Source organism: Pagrus pagrus (genome assembly GCF_965226575.1).
Source record: "Pagrus pagrus genome assembly, chromosome: 16".
NCBI lineage: Eukaryota > Metazoa > Chordata > Actinopteri > Spariformes > Sparidae > Pagrus > Pagrus pagrus.
Window position 1 is genome coordinate 873,011 of NC_140200.1, and position 25,502 is coordinate 898,512.

Here is a 25,502-nt window from a genome sequence, read left to right on the forward strand (position 1 = left end):
GTATATATATATATATATATATATATGTGTGTGTGTGTGTGTGTATAATATAATAGAGATATAATGTCATTAACACACATTAAACTTAATCACACTTGAAATGACTGTTAACAAACAATGTGTGTGTGGTATCAGTACTCAGTGTTGTCTGGACGGATAAATGCTACTAAAGACAGACTGTATATGATCAATAATAGACGTGGTGATCAATAATAATGTGGTGATCAATAATAATGTGGTGGTCAATAGTAAACGTGGTGTTTTCCTCTCAGAACAAACTGTCTTCTGTTTTAAAGTCATCTGAGGACAGTTAAAATAATCCGTCTGGACGCTGGAATGAACCAGCCGTCTGTGAACGCATCACCGAGCTCAGCTGAGGTGATGTGAGGTAAAGCTGCTCTCTATAGTATCGCCATGGCAACATGCCCAACGCTCTGAAGTTACCTAGCAACAGCCTCGGCATATAACGGAGGGACAAACATGGCCGCCGCCAAAAAAATCCACAGCTCCCCGTCAGCGTGAGGCTGAAGTGAAGCGACGGTCGCTGAGAGGAGGAGAAGAAGAACCAGCTGAGAGGAGGAGGAGAAGAACCAGCTGAGAGGAGGAGGAGGAGAAGAACCAGCTGAGAGGAGGAGGAGGAGAAGGACCAGCTGAGAGGAGGAGGAGGAGAAGGACCAGCTGAGAGGAGGAGGAGGAGAACCAGCTGAGAGGAGGAGGAGGAGAAGGACCAGCTGAGAGGAGGAGGAGGAGAAGAACCAGCTGAGAGGAGGAGGAGGAGAAGAACCAGCTGAGAGGAGGAGGAGGAGAACCAGTGATCATCTAATCAGTTACCTGAACGAGCGGAGGAGGGAAATCAGGTGAGAGGAGGAGGAGGAGAAGGACCAGCTGAGAGGAGGAGGAGAAGAAGAACCAGCTGAGAGGAGGAGGAGGAGAAGAACCAGCTGAGAGGAGGAGGAGGAGAAGAACCAGCTGAGAGGAGGAGGAGAAGAACCAGCTGAGAGGAGGAGGAGGAGAAGGACCAGCTGAGAGGAGGAGGAGAAGAAGAACCAGCTGAGAGGAGGAGGAGGAGAAGAACCAGCTGAGAGGAGGAGGAGGAGAAGAACCAGCTGAGAGGAGGAGGAGAAGAACCAGCTGAGAGGAGGAGGAGGAGAAGAACCAGCTGAGAGGAGGAGGAGAAGAAGAACCAGCTGAGAGGAGGAGGAGGAGAAGAAGAACCAGCTGAGAGGAGGAGGAGGAGAAGAAGAACCAGCTGAGAGGAGGAGGAGGAGAAGAAGAACCAGCTGAGAGGAGGAGGAGGAGAAGAACCAGCTGAGAGGAGGAGGAGGAGAAGAACCAGCTGAGAGGAGGAGGAGAAGAACCTGCTGAGAGGAGGAGGAGGAGAAGGACCAGCTGAGAGGAGGAGGAGGAGAAGGACCAGCTGAGAGGAGGAGGAGGAGAAGGACCAGCTGAGAGGAGGAGGAGAAGAACCTGCTGAGAGGAGGAGGAGGACCAGCTGAGAGGAGGAGGAGAAGAACCTGCTGAGAGGAGGAGGAGGAGAAGGACCAGCTGAGAGGAGGAGAAGGACCAGCTGAGAGGAGGAGGAGGACAAGGACCAGCTGAGAGGAGGAGGAGAAGAACCAGCTGAGAGGAGGAGGAGGAGAACCAGTGATCATCTAATCAGTTACCTGAACGAGCGGAGGAGGGAAATCAGGTGAGGGAACAAAGAGGACACCAGCTGAGAGGAGGAGGAGGAGGAGGAGGAGAACCTGCTGAGAGATGGACTCTGGTCATGTACAGTTACATCTCTTTGTCTTGTTTCCAGGATGGATGGTCCTGATCCGAGGCTCGGCTGTCATCCGTCCACATCAACAGACCCGTCCTTTAAACTGAACCGCTCTCTTCAATGAGCACATCCTGGGTCAGGACCTGCTGCTCTGCTCAGCAGCGCCACGGAGACGCTTCACTACTGAGTCGAATAAGTCGACACACAAACTGACAAAATGTGAAGAAAGGAAACATTTTATCTTCATCTAAACAGAAAAAACAGCCGTCGAACTCGAGCGTGACTGAGCTGAACCGAGCCGAGCCGAGCTGAACCGAGCTGAACCGAGCCGAGCTGAGCTGAACCGAGCCGAGCCTCGTTAACCGGCAGACGTCGTTCACCTGATGTTTGTGTCCGAGGAAAACAAAAAGATACATTCTGAGAGGAAGTCGGAAGGATTCTGATAAAACTGTCACAATTTAGACTTTAAATTCAGAATTCTGAGAAATAAACGTTATAATTGTGACGTTGAAGTCAGTGGACCCAAACTGAACCACAGTCAGCAGAACAGTGCTGGTTCGGTCCAAATAAATCCTCAGTTCACAGCCTGAGGAAATATTCTGTCTCTACACGCTGATGATGTCCGACTCTCTCTGTCTCTGTCTCTGTCTCTCTCTGTCTCTCTGTCTCTCTCTGTCTGTCTCTGTCTCTCTCTGTCTGTCTCTGTCTCTCTCTGTCTCTCTGTCTCTCTCTGTCTCTGTCTCTCTCTCTCTGTCTCTCTGTCTCTGTCTCTCTCTGTCTCTCTCTGTCTCTGTCTCTGTCTTTGTCTCTCTCTGTCTCTCTGTCTCTCTCTGTCTCTGTCTCTCTCTGTCTCTCTGTCTCTGTCTCTCTCTGTCTCTCTGTCTCTGTCTCTGTCTCTGTCTGTCTCTCTCTGTCTCTTCACACTGAGCGGCTGTCATAAACAATGTACAAACAGTACCTATAGGTGTTAGCACTCTCTTATGTTTGCAGCGTAGCTCAAGTCACACTGCATCCACATTTATATATTTCATCGTGTTGGTTCTGGTGCTGATGAGACGATGAAGTTCACTGAGCGCTTTAACACAAAACTACACAAGGTTTGACTTTAATACAACAAACTGACAAACATCGTGTGTGAGATCCAGACAGGACCAGTACATCATCTGTCTCTCTTCACTCAGTACGATACATTTTCTGAAACAAGGTCCACGAGGTCGACTGGAGGTGGTTGGACCCAGGGGGGTGGACTGGGACCAAAATTCAGCCCTGGCATTTCTGTTCAGACCGGCCCACTACATTATCAGCAGACACCACGCAGAAGTCCACAAATCTAGCGGCATCTTCTCTCACACAAACTACAAAGGAGAGTCATATTCCTTGATAGCAGTTAACAAATGAAGCACGTAGCTATGAACTCAAGGACTGTTGACAGCTGTAGCAATCAACCAATCAATCTGTATTCACAACAGAAGTTATGTCAGGACAGAGGTGGGACGAGACTATGTCTCTATGCTCATGTAACTACACCGGCTGCATGAGATACGCCTCTTGTTTTTACGTTTTACATCTGTTCATAATTTTTATTAATTAGGGCCCGAGCACGAATCTCGTGCGCGCCGCTATCTGAATTCAAAATGACTGGAGGTGGGTGTGGCCAGGGGACTCCATAGCGCCACCTAACGTCCGGTCAGACGAAAACATTCTCGGATCGTCATGAAATTCACAGGACTCATAGGTCTCAAGGATTTAGCCAGTAGTTATTTTTGTCAGAATTTTCGGTGCAACAGGAAGTCGGCCATCTTGAATGGCGTGCGGTGAATTTCATTTTTCCGACACTTTTTTCGGGACTTTAGGATGGTCGCAAACTCACCAAATTTGGCCCATAGCTTCTAACCCATGAGTACATTAATTTGATACCACAACTGCCCTCATGCGCAGCACGATAGCTCAGTAGCGCCCCCTAACGCCCCACTTATGGCTTTTCCCATTCATTTTTTTAAAATTTCTACGCCTCGTACTTTACTTAACTAGTCCTACAGATTTAACGCCACAGACTTCACACTCACTTAATATCATCTTCAGACCTTGATGATGACTCCTTGTCAAAAGCTTTTGTCTCCGATATACCTGGTGGGCGTGGTGGTGCGGTCAATTTTGATGACCCCCTTATGGCTTTTCCCATTCTGTACGGACCCAATATGTCTAAGCCTCGTACTTTAACTAACTCGTCCTACAGATTTAACACCACAGACTTCTACTTCACTCAGTAGCGTCCTCAGACCTTCAACAGCCTGTGTTGTGCTTGGTGGGCGTGGCGGTGCGGTCAATTTCGATCCTTCGCCATCACGCAGGAAGTCCTTATAACTTCAGCATACAATGGCCCATCTACACCAAATTGGTCACACATGTAGAGAGGTTGTCCCTGAATCGGTCTATGCATCAATACTGTGTTAAGTGAAAAAGTGGCTCCATAGCGCCCCCTGGAATATTTCAAACTTTAAGCCCCGCCTCCTATATGCACGTACATGAACGAAATCAATACACTTATATATCATGACCAGACGCACAAAAAACCCTCTTGGACCCATACCCTCAGTCGAACAGGAACACATACATACATTTCTGACAGAAGCTCACTGAGGCGCTATCTTTCGCTCAGCTATGTGCTGTGACAACAAACATCATCCAATTTCCATGACATTCACAGGCTGTTTTCTCCAAATCATACACTGCAACATGACATATAACTGATGGGTGAGCTCTCGGGCCACATAGTGGACAAACTTGCCCTCTGCGTCTGCCCTCCGACGGCGCCACGGCCCAACGTACGTGGGGGGCGAGGGCCCGTTCATCGCTGCTTGCAGCTTTAATTAGGGCCCGAGCAGGAAACCTACGAGGTCCCTATTGTTTTTGTAGTGATTCTTTTATTTATTTCTCTTTGTCCCAAATGATCGCATTTTTCACTGCCTGAACATACCCCAAACTCACCAAACTTGGAATATACGTCACACCTGGCGAAAAATTTTTATAATCTGTTGTTGTTGTGAATTTCCACCAGTAGGTGGCACTATAATCAAGGAAAGTGCATTTTGCCTAATAACTCACACATACTTTGTCACATTTTCAAAAACCTTATATCCACACGTTCAATGAATTCTGCTGAATCTCGTGATATAGGCCACGCCCTTTTCCGCCTCCCGTTTTTTTCCGCAAACTCACGAAATGTCGCAAACCTACTTTTTCGAACTCCTCCCAGGCAATTTCATCAATTTGAACCAACCTTTGCACACAGCATCTGTGGACCCTCCTGACAAAAACTTATTAAAATAATTTTGATATTCAAAAGAATACCCAAGTTATTAAATAACAACTTCCTGTAGATTTGGATCAAAACAGGAAGTGTTGCATATCTCCACATTGGTGTGTCCAAATGACATGAAACTCAGGATACTACTTCCCCATAAGCCCCTAAGGCTCTGTGCAAATTTTGGCTGATGACCACTAGGTGGCGCTCTTTAAATTGAAGTATTTTATATCTCCACATCGGTTGGTCAGATTAACACAAAACTTGGTACACTCATGCCAATGCCCTCCTGAGGATAGCTGACAGAGGTTTTACCGATCCGACACTAGGTGGCGCTCTGGTGGCAGTCTAATTTATTATATGGTACTGTGCCCACACCATAACACTTATGGATATGAAACTGATTGGGGTGGTATAGACTGGCCCCAGTAACTCACACACCAAAAATGACCAGCAGGTGGCGCTATTATCAACACAAAACCGTTTTTGCCTAATAACTCCCACATAACATGGTGCACATTGTTAAACCTTATATCTACGTGTTCCCTGCATTCAGCTGAATTGTGATGTTGGCCACGCCCACTTTCACGCTACATTTCCATTCACCAATTTGCGAAATGTCATAAACCTACTTTTTCCAACATTTCCGAGGCAATTTCTCCCATTTGCACAAAACTTTGCACACAGCATCTGTGGACCCTCCTGACAAAAACTTGTTAAAACAATTGTGATAGTCCAAAGAACGCCCGGAATATAAAACAACAATTTCCTGCAAATTGTGCTCAAACAGACGGTCTTGCATATCTTGATGAAATACGGTCCCATTAACCCATTAAGTCTTTTTAATTGTGTTCCATGGTCGTATGACGGTTTGTTAAAATATTTGGAGCAAATCGGCCAATAGGGGGCGCTTTTATTGGTAAATTAAGAAAGAACAGCGTCACTGCCTTCACTTTTTATTCCTCAACGGAGCTTGTTGCATGAGCAAGCCCCGACAGCAGCATGTAGCGACAGCAGCATGCCGTGACACACGTGGTCTGCGAGGGCTGTTCATCGCTGCTTGCAGCTTTAATTATTATTATTATTATTACCTCATTAATATGTAAATGTTAAAACTCTGTCTGAATTTCTTCTAAAAACTACACACTGCTCCTTTAACTGTTCATGTGACGATAAATACTTTGACTTGATTACAGAAATATAAACATGCGTATAAATCTGCAGAGCACAAAATATATTTTAAAAAGTGTTGTAAGACTTTTTGTCTGTAAAATGTTTTATGGGAATAAAATAAAGAAAATCAGTGACGAGAACAAGAAGAGTTTAAATTAAATCATCTGTTAATGAAGACGACCACAAACAAACATCATAAAACTTTATTAACTACGACAACGTCTGTACATGTGTTTACAATGAAACATCCTGCTGCAGCGTGAGCGTGTGTGTGTGTGTGTGTCTGTGTGTGTGTGTGTGTGTGTGTCTGTGTGTGTGTGTGTGTCTGTGTGTCTGTGTGTGTGTCTGTGTGTTTCTGTGTGTGTCTGTGTGTCTGTGTGTGTGTGTGTGTGTGTGTGTGTGTGTGTGTGTCTCTGTGTGTGTGTGTATAAACAGGATGACACGTGCTGCCTGCAGCTAAGCCCCGCCCCCCTGTCTGCAGGTCTCTGGTCACGTGTGGGCTGCAGGTGGAGGTCAGTGAGTTCACTCCACGTCTCCCAGGCTGCTCTCTCTCCTGCTGGTTAGCCTAGCTTAGCATGAATACTGGCAGCAGGGGGAAACGGCTAGCCTGATGCCGTCCACAGATCAGACATCCACCTATCAACACTTTAAACAGGCTGGTTCTGGTTTCTTTGATCCGAACAGAAAAGTGTTGAATCCACTTCAAGTTTCCTGTCAGTGTTTTTATCTCTCGTTTGTGGATTCACACTCCTGCTGCGTTCATGTGTCATTTTACTGATGTAGATGTTTGAGCTCATTTTAACTCCTTTATATCCTGTTGGCTGGTTTAATGTGCAGCAATGCATCATGGTCAATAAGACCATCATATGTTTGTGGCATTGCGATCCTGTAAGACACACGTATCTGTCAACAGTCAGAAAAACAGCCTGTTGTCAGCTGTCACACACGTTAAGCTTTTATGCTAACATTACTTTTAAAACACTAGCCATTGGTTTTTTATGCTAACATGATCTTATTATGCTAACATTTTTAAAAATGCTATTGTTGCTTTTTATGCTGACATGACTTTACAAAATGACAAACATACTGTTATATGCTAACCTTTATGATAGGCTACATTAATGTTTGTAACGCTAACCTTACGTTTCTTTATGCTAAACTTAATTTTTTACACTAATTACTTTTTTTTTTACCTTTTTTTTAGCCTAATTAATAAAACCTAGCTGTTCCCAGTCTTCCAGTCTTTATGCTAAGCTAGGCTAAACAGGTAATGACTCCAGCTCCATATTTAACACAGACATGAGGACGATCCATTTAATTGAACCTTTTCGAAGTTAATTTGATTTATAAGCTCATATTTATCACACTGCTGCTGCGAAAAATTACAAATTTTATCTTCTCAAATTTTGGGCAGTAAAAATGTAATCTGAAAGTTACCAGTAACTAAAGCTTTCAGACAAATGTAGTCGAGTAAAACAGACTATTTGATTTTGTACCGCAGATTTGTACAAAAGAAAATGTTGTATATTGTAACTCTCAAAGACAAAACTTCAGTGAAAGCCTGAGGTCACACACACACACATGCACGCACACACACACACAGGTACAAAGGGTTGTTTCCTGTTTGTGTCTGACAGGAAGTGGTCATCCATCAGTCGGGTCAGCAGACGTGTTTGATCCTCAACAACAAAAGGCTGAAGTCTTTCAGCTATTTCAGTCCATTCTTCAGACCTCAGCTGCTAATAACTTAGCATGTGCTAGCTAGAGAGCTAACGTGACCTTGCTAACATGCTAGCTTTGAAGGAAAAATCTTTTCAGAGTGAAATGTCCAGGATGTGTTTAGCCTAGCTTAGCACAAGACTGACAGCAGGGCGGAGCTACTAGCCTAGCTTCATCAAAAAATGCAGCCTCCAGCAACTCAAGAGAGAAATTTATAACAGAGCAAAAATAAGTTTCTACAGATTAAATAGTCGAACATTTAAACTTCAACATAAAAACCTGCGTGCGTGCGTGCGTGCGTGTGTGTGTGGTTTTGGATGAATTTGTGGAAAAAGGTTTTTTGATGACACATTAGTCGTGCACAGGAAACAGGGCAGGAGGATACAGGAAGTGTTTGTTGATGTTTGACTGCTGGTCTGGAATCAGCCGCCTCAGCACAGAAGGAAAACCTCCCATCATCCTTTTCACTGTGAAAATAATCAGATTACATCATCATCGCCTGAAGGATCTTAATTCATTTGGATTAATGGAGAAGTTTGAGGAAAGTGGAGAAAAATGAGAGAAACAAGTGAACAGAGGAGGAAGTTGGAGAGAAGGAACATCTGGAGGAGAACGAGGCGACAGCGGAGAGGAGCGCCGACCAACTTCTTCTGAGGATCAACGAGCTGCGACGGCGCTGCACCTCCTCCTCCTCCTGGAGCCTGACCTACATTCACTGACCCCACCCACCCTGCACACACACACACACACACACACACACTCTCACTCACACACTCACAGACACACACACACACTCACACTCACACAGACACACACACACTCTGTGGGTGTGTCCTGGTCAGCGAGGTCGTTGCTGTTTGCTTCGGTCACATCTGCTGCAGCGATCAGACTCCAGCTTCACTGAACGGCTCCAGAACTGATTTAAACACAAAGTACAGTCAGAGTCTTACTGGTGCTGTCAGCACACGTCAGGACTGATGTCGGGTCTGAACTCTGGAGCTACCGGGTCAGACCCGAGACTAAACTCCTGGAGGACACTTATAATAAAATATATTCAACAACTAAACTTAATGATTCAATTCAGCGAGTGTGTGTGTGTGTGTGTGTGAGAGAGAGAGAGAGAGAGTGTGTGTGTGTGTGTGTGTGTGTGTGTGTGTGTGTGTGTGTGTGTGTGTGTGAGAGAGAGAGAGTGTGTGTGTGTGTGTGTTGGGGGGTTGTAGTTCCTGGAGGACTGATTCTTGGAAGTCTTGAAGGAGGAACGACCTTTGACCTCGCAGTAATGCGCAGGGTCATAAACTCTCTCTCACACACACACACACACACACACACAGATGTTTTTAAACGTGTCTTGATTTAAGGTTCTGAGGTTCTGATGCAGACGGACCGATGAGGAGCAGCAGAACAAACCTTGGTTGTTTTAATAACGTCACCGTGACGAATGCTTCAGTCTCGGTCCCGACTCGTCAAACGCTGACGCTTTGGGTCGAGTTGGTACTGAGATTAGAAAGTTACAAAGTGGACCTTCACATTAAACCCGATGGCTCCAAGATCTGACTCTCTGTCAGCGTGGAGGAGACGAAGGCTGAGGGACTGAACGTTTTGTGTGAACTGTTCCTTTAGACAGAGTCTCGGCTGCAGCAGGACACTGGACACCTGATGAAACATCTCCCCGTTTCTCTTCTTCTCTGCTGGTGCCGTCCTGCTCGCTGGGCTCAGGTTGGAGGTATTAACTCACCCTCCCTCGTTTCCATGACAACAGCCAGCCAATTATCACCTCAGATCGCGGCGGCTCAGAGTCGGTGATGGACGCCGGCTCATTTCTCCTCCTCTTTTCTTGGACAAAGACATCGTGAGGTTCAGAGGTGAGAAGATATAAATCACAGCGACAGATTCTGTCCAGCTTCATTTAAAGATCACGTCTCAGTTCAGTCTCCACAAACACGTTCAGCAGAACCGCTCACTGTTCGTCTCTGGACTGTGATGGTGCCTCCAGGTTACAGAGATTCATAATGAAATGACTTCAGGTTCACAGTTTGAAGTTTAAACGGGCCTAAAGTTTAGAGAAGCGAGCCTGTGACCGCAGGGTCGCCGGTTCAAATCCCCAGAAAGGCCGCACTCGCTCCACCACCACCATCACATATCAGGCTGTGGTTGCACTGGACAGCCTCCAGTTGTGAATATGATGTGAAAATAAAGGCTAGAAGATAAGAAACGTGCCGCAGCAGGATGTGATGAAACACGGTCCGATGTGAAGACTCGCAGACGGCGTTGCATCATTTTATTATTATTACACAGGAGACGCTTGGTCTGAAGCTCGTTTACGTTACATGAGTGATGCACAATAAGTTCCTCTGGACCCAAAGTCCCTGAACTCCAGAGCCGTCCTCGTGGATGTGCAAAAACCTTTTTTATAAATCTGGAGGATTTTTTGGGGACAAAAATCAGTGTGTGGTGTGAAAAGCTGCTGTGTGTGAGATGAGTGCAGGTCTGAATAAGCTGCTGTCACAGGTCGTTTTTCTGATGAACCACACTAATTATCATCTAATCGTCTTACGTCGATAACACTCCACTGTTGTTTGAAGAGTCAACACAGTTAATTGCTGAATTTCAAAGAGATTTTGAGACGTTGCAACAAAAGTAAAGATTGTGTCTTTAACTTTACAGAAACTTGAACGCAGCTCGACCTGCAGAAACATCTAGAGTTTCTGCAGGTCGAGCTGCGTGAAAAGACGTCCACTGCAGCCAGACTGAACGTTTTTTAGACGTCATTTCAACGTTCACCAGTGACGTCCAGGTGACGTCCAGGTGACGTGCTCACAGGGTTCAACATTAAAGTTTTTACTCTGTAATTCTCGACTTCTTTTTAAACTTCAGTCACAGACGACTGAAGAACTTGTTGTGATTAAAGGTACAAAAAAAACGACACAGCTCTCCTGGTGAAGAAGCGCCTCCTGCAGGCTGCAGGGTTGAATCCTCTCTGCAGACTTCGCTGCATGAAGTAAAACGTGACCTATAAAAACTTGACTTTTGAACCACAAGAAGTTCTTCAGACGTCTGTGAGGGTTCACGTGGAAGGACGTCAGCTGGACATCTCGTGAAAAGACGTTGAAAAACATTAATTCTGGCTCCACTGGACGTCTTTTCAATGTTGTCTAAGACGTTGAAAAGACGTCTTTTGGAGATGTTTCAGCTCAATGGGACAGAAGTGTCCACGCTCAGTGGGACAGAAGTGTCCACGCTCAGTGGGACAGAGGTGTCCACGCTCAGTGGGACAGAAGTGTCCACGCTCAGTGGGACAGAGGTGTCCACGCTCAGTGGGACAGAGGTGTCCACGCTCAGTGGGACAGAAGTGTCCACGCTGAGTGGGACAGAGGTGTCCACGCTCAGTGATGTCTCATCTGATGGTGAGTTCGTTGTGATCAGCTGCAGGTTCGTCCTCTGCAGGCAGCTGAGCTCCGTCTTCCTCCTGCAGAAGTCTGCCAGTGTTTTCTGCCTGGAAACCGTTTTTCATACGCCGACCGCCTGTGTGTGTGTGTGTGTGTGTGTGTGTGTGTGTTTCTCTTTTTCCTTTTTTTATTTCACAACCTCACTGAACTTGAAAATGAAAATGAACTCACGTCACCCCTGCCTGCTGCCAGATCCTGCTTTTGTCCCAGTTTTTCTGAGTTTACTCTCTGCAGACGTTTCTACAGCATGTTGAGCTCATTCAGTCTGAATCATGACGCCGTTTATCAGGTTTGTGTCGAGCTGCAGCTCGGTTCTGTTCGGAGGGACGACGGTGATCTGGGCCGGTTCTCTCGTGTCAATCAAACACTGATATCTGAAGCATCGCAGCACAAACCAGCTCTTTGTCTGGTTCGTCTCAGACAGGCTGACGTGTCACCACAGCCCCTCATCACCTCCACCTTCCTCCCTCCTGTTTGTTCATGTCACAGTGGTGATGATGATGATGAGGGTGGTGCTGGTGCTGGTGCTGGTGCTGGTGCAGCTCGACCTGCAGCCTCTCGCAGCAGCTTTAAAGGGTTAACACACAGCCACAACAAAGGAGCCGGTGCTGGGCCGACGTGTGTGAGGGAATGGGGGAGGAAGGGGAGGACGGTGCCTTCTAGCCCCGCCCTGGACTCCTTCATCGGAGAGGCTGTTTACAACCTCGACGCATAGGAGTCCCCGGGTTCATCGGCCCGGTGGGGAGGGGGTGAGGAGGAGGAGGATGGGGGAGGGGGAGGGGGTGAGGAGGAGGAGGATGGGGGAGGGGGAGGGGGAGGGAAATGGTACAGGAAGAAGACAATAAGGAAATATGTTGAGGGCCTCTGAGCTGCAGGATCGCAGCTCCTCTGTCTCTCTTTGTTCCCATCTGTCTCTTCTTGACTCTTTACTTCCTTCTTTGTTTCTGTCTTGTGTTTAACATGCACATGTCTGAGTCCACGGACACGTGAAGGGAACCGAGCCGGCCCAAAACACAAAATAACACAAGGAGAGAGGAACCACCCTGGAGTGGATTTGGTTTTCTCTCTGCTGCAGCAGATTAAAGATAAAAACATGCAGTTTAGTTTGTTTCTCGTGTTTCATGATTCTTTTGTCTTCCTGCTGCAGAACCAGGCAGACGTCATCGACCCGTCCACACTGTCTCCGACCTGCGCCGTCACGTGACCACAGAGACATGCATGTTGTTTATAATCTGCAAAGAAAAAAAATCCTGCGGCTCACACACACACACACACACACCCGTCTGTTTACATCTACATTTTACATGAGCTTCACCTCAGCAGTGTTCAGCTTCAGGTCTGCAGCTCGTTTCTGCTCCACGAGGAACAATCACTTTATTTATTCTGTTAAAAACACAAATCATGTGATTCATGAAAACATCTTGTAACAATAATATAATAATGTTTATGTATTATTAGATTGAGTCATTGCAGAAGCAGAACCATAATTCTGTTTATGAAAAGGCTCATTTTTAATTTAAATAACAAGTCGTTATATTCTGTGACTGATGTTAAAATAAAACGTAGACATGATGACAAGTGTTACATGTGAATACGTTCTGTAAAAACAAGCTTATTAAGTTGACAACATTTATAATTTCTTGAATATTTTCTTCTTTTGCATTAAAAAAACCCAGTTATATATATAATGTTCATTATCTGTGGTTCTGTTTGATGCAGGCTGTTTGTTTTTCACTTCAACAATAAAAAACATCTTAAAAACATGAAAAACACATGAAGTTGATTTATGAATCAAACATGTAAAAATAAGAGTTAATTAAGTTGACAACATTTATAATTTCTTTAATATTTTCTAATATGCTCCAGCAGGCTGTTTGTTTGTCATGTGAACAATAAAACATCAGGTGACTGGTTATGACGGTATGAAATACATGTGTTGTGATGCAGGCTGTTTACAGCAGCTTTAATTTACCTCTTCAAACTCTCATACTCACTTTAAGTTGTCTTCCACCCTGCAGTCTTCTGATTGTATTTTGTTTTTATTGCACTTATACGTGTCCTTTGCTTTTTTAAATGACTGTTTATATGTTGTGTAAGTGCCCTGAAATGCGCCATAAATAAAATGTATTATTATTATTATTATTATTATTATTATTATTATTATTATTATTATTAATCTTCACGTGAACAATGAAACACATTTAAAAACACAGTCGTATTGTGGCTGCAGCTCACAGCAGGTATTAGTTGTGTCGTGTCGCAGGTGAACTCGGTGTGTGCGTGTAAACCCAGTACATGTTGTGTATTTGGTGTATTTCCTGTGATAATGAATATCTTTGGACCGGCTGGTATCTGCGGTTCTTCTCTACACGCCTCTCCCGCGCGTCCTCGCGGGTGTCGCGGTCCCGCCTCGCGCCTGTCTGCTTCCCAACCTTTCCCCCAGTTCGAGCGCGCGGCCGGGTTCACCGGGTTTACTCTGACACCGCTGACTCCCCGGACACGCCCCCCGACAGCCACGCACCCCGCGTCGGGCCAATGGCGTCGCGACCACGTACCGATCACGCACCGCCTCGCGCCTGATTGGCCGCGGCCCGCTACACCTTTGCGTGTGATTGGCTGCGTGTTACCACCCGCCAGACTGCTCTGAATTTTGTTTCTGTGTTTTTTTCTCGTCTTTTTTTTGGCTCCGCTCAGCTGAAGGTTCTGCTGGCAGCGGCTCAGCCGGAGCTCCGACCGCTCACATCCCGCTGCTGTCCCCGCGGCTCCGCGACACTTGTCGGACTGAACTCGTCCCGATGCTCAGCTGTCCGCCGGAGCGCTGCTGTCAGGTGAGTCCGCTTCACGGGACCGCGCCGGACCGGACCGGACCGGACCGGCTGCCCGCCGCGCATTTCATTGTAAAGTTGTCTCTGTGATCAGAAGTGATCGATACCTGCGGGTCACGACCACGACCGACCCCCGAGGCTGCGGGTTAGCATGCTAACGCTGCTAGCGCCTGTTTGTGTCTCTGGAGCTGGTTTATCTGAGGTCACAGTGTGTGTGTGTGTGTGTGTGTGTGTGTGTGTGTGTCTCCTGTGTGTGTGTGTGTGTGTGTGTGTGTCTCCTGTGTGTGTGTGTGTGTGTGTGTGTGTGTGTGTCTCCTGTGTGTGTGTGTGTCTCCTGTGTGTCTCCTGTGTGTGTGTGTGTGTGTGTGTGTGTGTGTGTGTGTGCATCATAAAGTTTAACGCTGATGAGGATGAGCAGCTCTTTGTTTTGGTGCCGGTCCGGCCGCTTTGTGTCGTCCAGTGTGAGCTCCAGGTTCTGGTTCTGCTGGGTCTGTTGGAGCTGGTGAGAAGTTATAAATGACTTAAAGTTCAGTCTGCACATGTTTAAACACAAACAGCTGATCAACTTCTGGTTTGTAAAATGTCAGAAAATAGAAAATAAAAAAATTCCATTCGAATCAATAATCTGAATTATTGATCAAAAACAGTCAACAGAGAATCAAAGTTGCTGCTCAGGATGTGTTTGTGGATCAGAAATGACATATTAACGTCAGAATCGATGGATTTGAACGGATTGATCCGACTGGGCTCGTCTGTGTTGTTAGTGAGGTTCTGGTTGATGGTCTTTGTTGTTGGATCTCTACAGGCAGCGAGCTGTGCCGGGTTCATCCGAGCTGCATTAACACCAGTTAACTAATAAATCACATGAGTTCGGTCTTCACGTGTTTAACGATGTCAAACACAAACATTTATAATAATATGACACACATGTAACTTCATGTTCATCTTATACTGATGTCAGCTAATTAATTTCTGATCTGTAAAATCACAGTTAAATCAACAGAAATCTGAATTATTGAGTGTCAAAATTGTTGCTCAGGATGTTTTTGTCGATCAGAAATGAAATATTAACGTCGGAATCGATCGATTTGAATCGATTAATCAGAATCCGGCTCGGTTTGTTCGTAAAGCTGCGCCTGAAAACAAAGAGACAGCAGAGGAGGCAACCGTGACGCGACCACAGAGGAACTAGAACCAAACCAGAACCACCAACATGAACAGAAAACAATCAGCGGTCGGGTCAGAACACCAGCGTGGGGTCAGTTCAGGTGTGCTGCTGTCAGTAAACAGGTGTGTTGTCTCCTGCATTGTTTCCTGCTGCTGTAATCTCATTATGTGTTGCTATGTGATGTGTTTGTGTGTTCTTGTGCGTGGGAAATCACAGCGCCGGAGCACCGTACTCTGTGTGTGTGTGTGTGTGTTGCAACAGATTGACTTTGTTTTCTCCAACTACACTTCCTGTTGGGAGCTTCCTCTCTCTCTCTCTCTCTCTCTCTCTCTCTCTAAGGGCGAGTCAGTGCATGTTAATGAGGGAGGAGGAGGAGGGGGCGGGGCTTGTTTCTGTTTTTGGTGGGGGTGTTATATCTGGCACGCCACCTCCCGTCATCTATTCTTGGGTGCAGGGGAGGTTCCCCGTCGGCTGGGTGTACCCGCTGCAGTGGGGCCCCTCTCTCTCGCTCCTGCGCTCTCTCTCTATCTGTATATCTAGGTCTCTCGCCCCTCGCTCGCCCTCCCTCCACCCTTCCTGTACGTGCAGCTGAGCATTCACCAGATGCCAGCCAACTTAGCCGAGCACCCGGGAGCCCTTTGTCCCCGTCACCTCCCGGCTACATTATTTAATGTTTGGTGTGATTGTTGACCTCGGCTGCCGCTGGTCAACGAGCACGCTTTCTTTTTGTTTTTTGTTTTCTGTGTGGCGTTCGGGGGAAGTGGGAAAACAGTGACATCATTGGTAATTAGATGTGTGGTGTGCACTTTGGTTACTGAAGGAAGAAGAACAAGAAAATACGAAAGGATGGCTTGTTGTTGTTGTTGAGCACCAGCTGATGTCCAGTTCACTTTTTCAAGTCATTACAGTAAATGTCACCATTTTGCATCCCTGCAAATTTCTAGACACATAAGAACTTAAAAAAAATGTTTGAGAGCATCAAGACGGCTTCATTAGAGAAAGGAAAAAAACCTATACAGGGCTGAATCAAGTCCAGAAAGCCATTTGGCATCCCAACTCCTAATTATTGTTCTTATAAAACGAAGACGGAAGTGTTTGTGTCGAACTCTGTGGACACGCATGAAAAAACACTTTTTTTATCAGGGAACTCAGCCAGACTTATTTGGGATCCCAACTCAACAATCAAACAATGTCGAGCACAGGACGTTTAATTTGAGGACTGTCATTGACTTTCATTCCTAAAGGAAGAAGAAGAGGAACAAAGGGGAAAAGATAACCAGCTGATTGTCCAGTTGACTTAGTCATTATGAAGTTTTTATAGGAAAAGTCACCATTTTGCATCCCTCCTGCTGCTGTTAGTTAAATGGCAAATCAAATAGATTTCCTGGACACAAAAGGAACTTATATAAAACTAAATATGTTTGAGAGCATCAGGACGGTTTCATTAGAGAAGTATCCGTCTCCAAATCATTAAGGTTGTTTGGGATCCCAAATTATTGTTCTTGTCAAACGAAGAAGAAAACTACCAAACTCTGTGCACACGGACACACAAAAAAAACTAGCATTATTGAAATCATCAGGAAACTCAGCCGGACATATTTGGCATCCCAACTCACAATGAAAATACTTTTTTTTTTTAGCTGTGAAATCAACCTGAGCACAGAACACTTAATTTGAGGTCAGTCTCAGACTGAATTGGAGGGAACTCAGCCGAACACATTTGGGATCCCAATTTTTGAAACTGTAATTATTTAAAGTAATTGTGAGAATATGAATATCAACTCTTATTTAAAATCTTGTGAAACTGATTTTAACTTTATAGAGCAGGAACATTTCATTAGAGGACACATTTGGGATCCCAAATCAGATTTACATTTGCTGTGAACAAAGGAAAGCACTTGTTTATCTCATGTGGGCACAAAGGAGGAAAAATACTATTCTGATCATTAGGAAACTCAGCCATACTATGACATATTTGGCATCCCAACTCACAAAGAAAATACTTTTTCATTGACTTAGCTGTCGAACTGAAGAAGTAATCACTGTACAGCACAGGACATTTAATATGAGGACAGTCTCAGACTGAATCAGAAGGGAACTTGGCTGGACACATTTGGGATCCCAACTTATATTTACATTTTCTGAGAACATAAGAAGGCATGACAAATTTAACGTATTATCGGGAACCTGAACAACATTACTGAGCAGCACATTTTCATGTTCGAAGTACAGAACCATGAGCCAACACAGCAACACATTTGGGATCCCGGCTCATATTTTACAGCTGTTACTTGGTCAGTCTGTTACACAGCAAACCACAGAGGAAGAATTTATGTATTTTTACAGGACTGAAGGTTTAGTTGCTTCGTTTCTGGAAACTTCTCTTTACGCTGAAATGTCCATTTTAGAAACGCAAAAGAGCCAAAATGTCCCCAGAGTTCTAAAGACTGTTGTTGTGGTTGTTGTTGTTGTGGTTGTTGTTGTGGTTGTTGCTGTGTTTGGATCGGCTCAGGGTGGACTGGCATCTTTTAGCTCTGCTCTTTGATTCCTTGTTTGTTTTAATCCTGATCCTCCTGATCTTCCTCAGGTTGACCGTATGGACGGCCGGCAGGTGACGACCATGGAGCTGAAGCCGTGCGTCGAGTATCACGACCTGGAGGCCGCCGAGGCGCTCGTCAGCATGAGCTTCTGGGGTCAAAGGTCGCACAAACCCCGCCCACTGACCCCCACCTCCGACTCCTGTGACTCCATCCATCTCCACCCGGAGGGGGGGGACACTCCCAAAGACCTGATCGCTTTGTCCTCGCTGGTAAGAAACATTTAAAAGGGTTCGTCTACAGATGAAATGTTGAAGTTCACATTTGAATTTTTGATGTATTTGCTCAAAAACTGACTCGACTTTCTGATGATTGATTAATTGACTGAATGGGAGAATAAATGTCTTTAATCAACCACCTGTCTCCATTTTAATTATATCTCTGTGGTTTCCTCCGTCAGTGTATGACTCCGCCTCACAGTCCGAGCTTCGCCGAGGCCTCCACCACCGCTGTCCTCACCACCACCTCCGGTCTGAGCCCCGCCTCCAGACCAGTCTTACCCCGCCCCGGCTCTGGCCCCGCCCTCCTCTGTGACTCCCACGCCGGCCTCCCGCGCCCCTCCACCTCAGAGACCTCAGCACTTCCGCCTCAGACAGACATGTCCTGCGTGGCTCCGCCCAGCAGAGCGATGGCCACCAGCGTCATCCGCCACACGGCCGACCGCCTCAGCATTCCTCCTCCTGCGCCTCCCTCCACCAGCCAGCCGACAGAAACCTCCACCCAGCCACAGACTCTTCCAGAGGAGAAGGACGGACCTCCTGTGTCTCCTGACAGCCCGTCCTCTCCTCCATCCTCAACGTCGCCTCCTCACTCCTACCCTCCGTCTTCCTCCTCCTCTTCCTCTCCGGTCTCCTCACCTCCGGTCCTCTGCCAGGTCTTCCCGGTGAGCAGCCGGACGGGGATGATCTCTGCCTTCGTCCAGGCTCCGGTTCAGGTGCAGACTCAGGGGGGCCACAAGCCCATCCTGCCCCAGTCTCCTTCCAGCTTCGCTCAGCCTCTGCTGGTTGGCTCCGCCGTGCCGCAGGGGACCGTGATGTTCGTGGTTCCCCAGGCGTCCGTCTCCCAGGCGCAGCAGGGCCCACAGACTGTCATGACGCTGGGCAACACAAAGCTCCTCCCCCTCGCCCCGGCCCCCGTTTACATGCCCACGGGAGCGAGTGGCGGCGCCTCGCAGGCCGACTTCTCCCGCAGACGAAATTATGTCTGCAACTTCCCCGGCTGCAAGAAGACCTACTTCAAGAGCTCACACCTGAAGGCTCACCTGCGGACACACACAGGTAAGAGGACACGTTACAGAGAAACATGTAGGTGATCTTTGTTTTCTGAGCCAAATTTATAAACACTGAGAGTCGACAGCCGGCAGGTTCGACCACTCGAGAGCGCTGACGAGCTGTAAAATGTTCTCTCAGCTAATGATGTCATCAGTTCTGCAGGTATTCGGTCATAAATCAAAGTACTGGACTCATCAGCATGTTGACCTGATGATGAAACGTCAGAGGACCAATAAAGTTATCACAGGTCATCCTGAGGAGAGCATGAACATCACAGAGCAGTTTCAGTCAGAAACCTGAAAACAGGGCAGTTAAAGGTGCAATATGTAAGATTTCTGGTTGAAAACATTTAAAAATGTACTCAAATTTTCAACAGAATGTGGAAAAATAGATCTTCTGATATCATGACATATATCTTCTGCAATTAGCATGCTAGCCCCGTCTGGTCCAAAGCGCCTGTGTTAGCGGTGTGAACACCAACACTACCATGGTGCTCTGAGCTCCCAGTCCAGACCACTGGACCACTTCATTAACTGAGCTAACTAGCTAACAGCAGCTAATGAGCTAAGTTAGTGGTTACTCTGGTAAAATGCTGCCCCGTCTGTTTGTTTGGAATATAAATCAGACAGTTGGCCAAATCTTACAGACTGCACCTTTAACTCATGAGAAGCTGGAGGTTTTGGAGATGCATGGTTTTCCTTATCTGACCTTTGACCTCCTGATCATTGTTTACACGTCAACGTTTCACATCTTAGAGCTAAAAAAGAAAAATCAGAAATGTAAAAGTGATTATTGTTTTGTGACCTTGTGCTTTTTGTTCTGTTTGTCCTCCTGTCTTCTTCTTCTTCTTCTTCTTCAGGGGAAAAGCCGTTCAGCTGTCACTGGGAGGGCTGTGACAAAAAGTTCGCCCGCTCAGACGAGCTTTCCCGCCACCGCCGGACGCACACTGGCGAGAAGAAGTTCGTTTGCAATGTGTGCGACCGGCGCTTCATGCGCAGCGACCACTTGACCAAACACGCCCGGCGGCACATGACCACCAAGAGGGCGTCCTCGTGGCCCGCCGAAACCCGAGACCTCAACAAAGTGGCGCTGCCCAAGGGCCAAAACAGAGGCTCTGCACTTCCTGTTGGCATGCTGGTCTCCACATCCAACTAACAGACTCAGTCAGCAGCCCACAGGGCCAACTCAGGACCCTGGCGAGGGGGGGGGGCAACCGCCAACTAGACACTTCCAGGTTAAACTGTGACTGGATGTTTCAATCAGCTCCACATCAGGAGGATCTTTTCTACTCTACAAATCAGACTCGGCTGGTGAACTCCGGCTACGTTTACATGAAGAACAGGGTGATCAGAACATGCTAACTCTGCTAACTGTCACATTCAGCTGCTCACTGCGGCTCACCGTCACCGTCTGCTCCGTCTGCTTCACTTTTTATTTCACTGCTGGACAGACAAACATACGTCTCTGCTGTCGGCTCCAAACGGCAGGAGGCTTCATTCAGATGCACCAACGACCCCGAGAGGCTGAAAAGTTCCCCTCAAAACTCAACTGACACAAAATAGATCCTGCAGGTGGCGCCAGAGGAAAGGCTACGTTTTTACTTCAGTCAAAAGGTTTTATCTTCTGATTCAGGCTCAGCTGTACTTTGAGCCGTATGCTAGCATTAGCATATTGGCATGATAATGTGCTGATGTGTATCTTGTTAGCATGCTAACATGTCAACTATAACATGCTAATTTTGCACACGCTAATGTTAGCATGTATCTAATTAGTTTAAAGGCCTTTACACAGCCGGGGGCGTGACGAATAAGCCACACGAGAATGAGAAATACTGTGTTCACACCAGCAGCAACCGGAATTTGCAAGACACGAGTGTATAATCGCATTAAAACGATTTGATAGTCGTCTTCACCGGGCTCGTCTCAGCTCACTGTGGTTTGTTTAGTGTTCACTTTGAAACAGACGAAAACATCCCCAGTGTGTGAAGGCCTTCAGAGTGACCCTGGCCTGAATGCAGGTGTTAAAACAGTGGAGACTGTGACCTGCAAGTGGCGCTAGAGGAAAAAATTAAAGGATCAGCAAAGTCAGTATGATTCTTCCTCTGAGGATCATGAACCAAAGTTCAAACAATCCATTCAACAGATTTTACCTGCGGGTTTGTCTGAACTTAACTTCTGTGTTTTGTTTTGAGTCAGATCAGATTAAAGTTGAGTTTAAGTGTTTACACAGGAAACAGCCTGTTAAAGGGGAATTCTGGTGTTTTTAAACCTGAGCCCATATTAACATGTTTGGTGTGTAACTGATTCATCTTACTTAAAGTTTGTTTTTCTAAGCGTCAGACAGTGTTACAGAAAAGACTCCTACTGAGACCTTTTATTAAATAATCAAATCTGTTTTGTAAGTCTGGCTCGAGGAGAAATCTCGCAGTTTAAAAATGCCTGAATTCCTGCCATGTTAGGACCCAGGATCATCTTTTGGTTGCCGACATTGACGCAGTGAGTTTAAAACCTGAGTGATTCGTGTTATTTTCAGATTCTTTGTCTGTTTCTGAACATTTAACAGTGTAAACGCTCTCCTGCCTGCAGCCTGGTGACAGTTTTTGTGTGTTTTGAAACCAGTAAACGGGAACAAACCTGCCACAGTTACTGTGAGGAAAGTAATCAGAGTATCACCAGAAATGGATCAGAATCAAGATGTTGTGAGTTGTAGTCATGTAGACGAAGCCGGAGCAGCCAGCGGAGCAGCTCAGGACATTTTAATCCCACCAACCACAAACTCACCGAAGGAGGAAGAGGAGGACAGGAAGGCGACCGGCTGCTACTCATCCACGGACAGAAACCAACAAAAACCTGACATTGCACTGGATTTTTTGAATCTTGCTTGTTTTTGTACTCTCTCCGTGTATAATCATGTTTACTTCATGTGTAAATGTCATGTTTAGCAAAATGTATGCACTCTTCTTATTTTTTGCCAAAGCCTCTGTATCGTGCTTCTATTATTAGCCTACTTCTGTTCATTCGTTTGTGACTGTAAATAATGTAAATATATTGATATCTATATGAATGTTACGTGTATTCCGATCTGCATTTATTGACAGTACGAGTTATTGATATTTTTAAAATGTCAGTGGACAGTATTCCTCACTGTGATACTACCTACTATTTTTGCTTTATACATTATTATTATTATTTAATAAACATTTGTTGAGGAAAAAGTGCTGTTTTTGATATCTTGATTTGGCCCATAGTGTAGCCAGTAAGAAAATACCTCATGTTATTAAATGTTATTCTTAATAATAACGGCTTATATCGAAATAATCCCATTTCTGAACATTTGCCTGTAAGCGATGGTTAAGAATATGGCTTTTATAATAAAAATTTACCACAAAATATAAAGTGTTGGTTTGTAGTTTCTTCTTTCTCACCGGACTACAACTCATCAGGTGGCAGTTTGGTTTGTTCTGGGAGCAGTTTTTACAACAGATGAGCATCGTCGCTAAGCTAACAGCAGCTAATTCAGTTCAGTTGTGTTGATTATAAAAACTCAGGAAATGTTCAACATCTGTCTGAGAATGAGACGTGAGAACAGTCACGTCTGTATTTCAAGTATGTCACTGGGATAGTGATGGTTAGTGTAGCTTAGCATAAAGACTGGAAGCAGGTGGAAATGGCTAGCCTAGCTCTCGTTTTAACTTGTTCAATTTAAACCCACAAACCAGATTTTAGGGGGAGTTCTGTGTCTTTATGCTAAGCTAACTAGCCACACATTGAGCATCTCACTCCAGAACAAAGCAAATAAGCATATATATATATATATATATATATATATATATATATACTGTATATGTGTGTGTGTATATGTTCCCAAAAACTACAGGACAGAAAGAAACTACAGACATTAACTCAAGTACTGTACTGCAGTACATGTTGTTTCATTTTATGCTACTATGTAATATTGGTATGTTTCATATACATAACTGCTTCCCGACAGTTATGGTTACTTTTCAGATCAAGATTATATAAAACAGAACCTGTGATCAGAATTTAAAACTGAAAGTATTTACTATGAGCTCCACCTCGACCAGCTGCAACATTTAAGTCCTGATGACATGTTAATGAATCAATAATATATTTGATATTGATTAATATTCTACAAAGTGTCATAAACAAATACATTATGATGTATTATCACGGCTAAGATGAGTAATTCACAAGCAACTCACGAGAATGTAAAGTCACAAATACGCATGAATAATAATTATATTTTGTAAAATGTGACACTTTATGGGACAATTGACTTCATCATCCCGGAGCCTCCACTCAGCTCTACTTTATATATTTCTATAAACATCAACTCTTCACTGCAAAATACAGGAACATTAAACACAGAATTATGACTTCATTTCAAACACAAGATGTCTTCAGAGACTTCATCACTTCATCCCTTCACTTCATCACTTCATCACTTCACTTCATCCCTTCACTTCATCACTTCACTTCATCACTTCATCCCTTCACTTCATCACTTCACTTCATCACTTCATCCCTTCACTTCATCACTTCATCACTTCACTTCATCCCTTCACTTCATCACTTCACTTCATCACTTCATCACTTCACTTCATCACTTCATCCCTTCACTTCATCACTTCACTTCATCACTTCACTTCATCACTTCATCCCTTCATCACTTCACTTCATCCCTTCATCACTTCACTTCATCACTTCCCTTCACTTCTTCCCTTCATCACTTCACTTCATCTCTTCACTTCACTTCATCACTTCATTCCTTCATTTCATCACTTCCCTTCACTTCTTCCCTTCATCACTTCACTTCATCCCTTCACTTCACTTCATCACTTCCCTTCATCACTTCACTTCATCCCTTCATCACTTCCCTTCATCACTTCACTTCATCCCTTCATCCCTTCATCACAGTTGCTGCTGGCAGAACAGGAAACAGGAAACAGGACACAGTTTCATTGTGCCGTCGCTCCTCCTCGCCTCCTTTCTTTCTCTGCCACTGGCTTCGTAAATGTACCTGAATGTAGTTCTTTGGGTTATTTAGAAAATATTTACAATAAATATTAAATATATAAATATTTTCTAAACAACCTCAAGAACTTGAATTCATGTACATCTGAGGAGCCGGTGGCAGAGAAAGAAAGGAGGCGAGGTGGAGCGACGACACAATGAAACAACAGATCTGTGAATGTTTCCTGACTGAAGCTTTTACATTTGTTCTCATCACATAGTTTGATGTTTGTTAAGTATCTCAAGTTTTTTATTATTGATCCATTAACACGTATTCAGGACTTTAATGTTGCGGCTGGTCGAGGTGGAGCTCATGTTTCCATAAACAGTCTCATTTTATATTCTGATCACGTTTGAATCTGAAAAGTGACCAAACTGTCAGATACAGTGAAGCAGTCAAGAATGAAAAACTATTAAAAAATATTGAGTAGTAACATAAAAAACTACTTCAAGTACTGCAGTAGCTACAGTGTCTGAGTACATGTAGTTTGTATATTGCAGTAATGTTGAAGGAGCTGTAAACTGTCACATTAGTTTAATATCAGTGAAGTGTGACGCTGATCTGTAGTTTGTGGTTAAACTCATAAAGTGGCTCCATGTTGATGAAGCCTGGCTGCTCTCTGAATGTGGGTCAGACCTGTGAACGTGACGGGAGCGGGCGGGTGGACTCCGGGTCGAACCAGTGTTCCGGCTCTGCTGCTTTGTATAAACATACGTCGTCCCGTATATGAAGTTTCTGCTCGACGACAGCGGCTCTGTTACGTGTTGAGTTACACAACCGGCCCGCTCTCTCCCCACACCACCCGGTAACAACGACCAGCCAATCACGAGCCGGCGCTGGGGGGGTGTGACCAATGGGAGAGGACGACGTTGAGTCAGAGGGGCGCGTCATTGGCTGACAAGGAACCCGCCCACTTGCCTTACTGACCGACATTCAGCTGAAGCCAAAGAAAATGAATAAAAAAGACCTAAAATAAATAAATAAAAACAGGAAGTGCGGCGGAGGAGGAGAGCAACAGTGACACCCTGCGGCTGGGAGCGGTACTGCAGCACAAAACACCTGCAGAAGACTGAAACAGTATTCAAACACGCTGATCTTCAGTTTTTATGTCCAAACAAACTAAAGAAATACATTATTATTGTTATTATTAATGACAATATGTTATCAACTCAATTAGCTTTATGTTTTTAGGATGTTTTTATT

General features: G+C 45.2%; 2 protein-coding genes and 1 long non-coding RNA gene across 3 annotated transcripts in view; 2 read left to right on the top strand and 1 right to left on the bottom strand.

Moving 5' to 3' along the window:
• Positions 1-25,502, bottom strand: part of LOC311271337 (uncharacterized protein) — a gene marked incomplete at its 3' end in the record, with an annotated part of 304,448 nt that overhangs the window by 125,973 nt on the left and 152,973 nt on the right. The window lies entirely within an intron of this gene.
• Positions 1,352-2,267, top strand: LOC311271254. The gene is made up of 2 exons (XR_014624384.1): positions 1,352-1,690; positions 1,802-2,267. It is a non-coding gene; the product is annotated as an uncharacterized lncRNA (long non-coding RNA).
• klf11a (Kruppel like factor 11a) lies at positions 14,052-22,649 on the top strand. The gene is made up of 4 exons (XM_084376810.1): positions 14,052-14,232; positions 17,985-18,206; positions 18,395-19,271; positions 20,125-22,649. Exons 1-4 carry the CDS (start codon positions 14,200-14,202, stop codon positions 20,418-20,420), a joined length of 1,428 nt encoding a protein of 475 aa, XP_084232936.1. The 5' UTR covers positions 14,052-14,199; the 3' UTR covers positions 20,421-22,649.

What these genes read in the sequence shown, in the direction of transcription:
- klf11a (XM_084376810.1), top strand. Translation starts at nt 14,200, where the DNA reads ATGCTCAGCTGTCCGCCGGAGCGCTGCTGTCAG. An exon ending in TGATCGCTTTGTCCTCGCTG is followed by an intron (nt 18,207 to 18,394) that starts GTAAGAAACATT and finishes TTCCTCCGTCAG; the next exon opens with TGTATGACTCCGCCTCACAG. An exon ending in TCACCTGCGGACACACACAG is followed by an intron (nt 19,272 to 20,124) that starts GTAAGAGGACAC and finishes CTTCTTCTTCAG; the next exon opens with GGGAAAAGCCGTTCAGCTGT.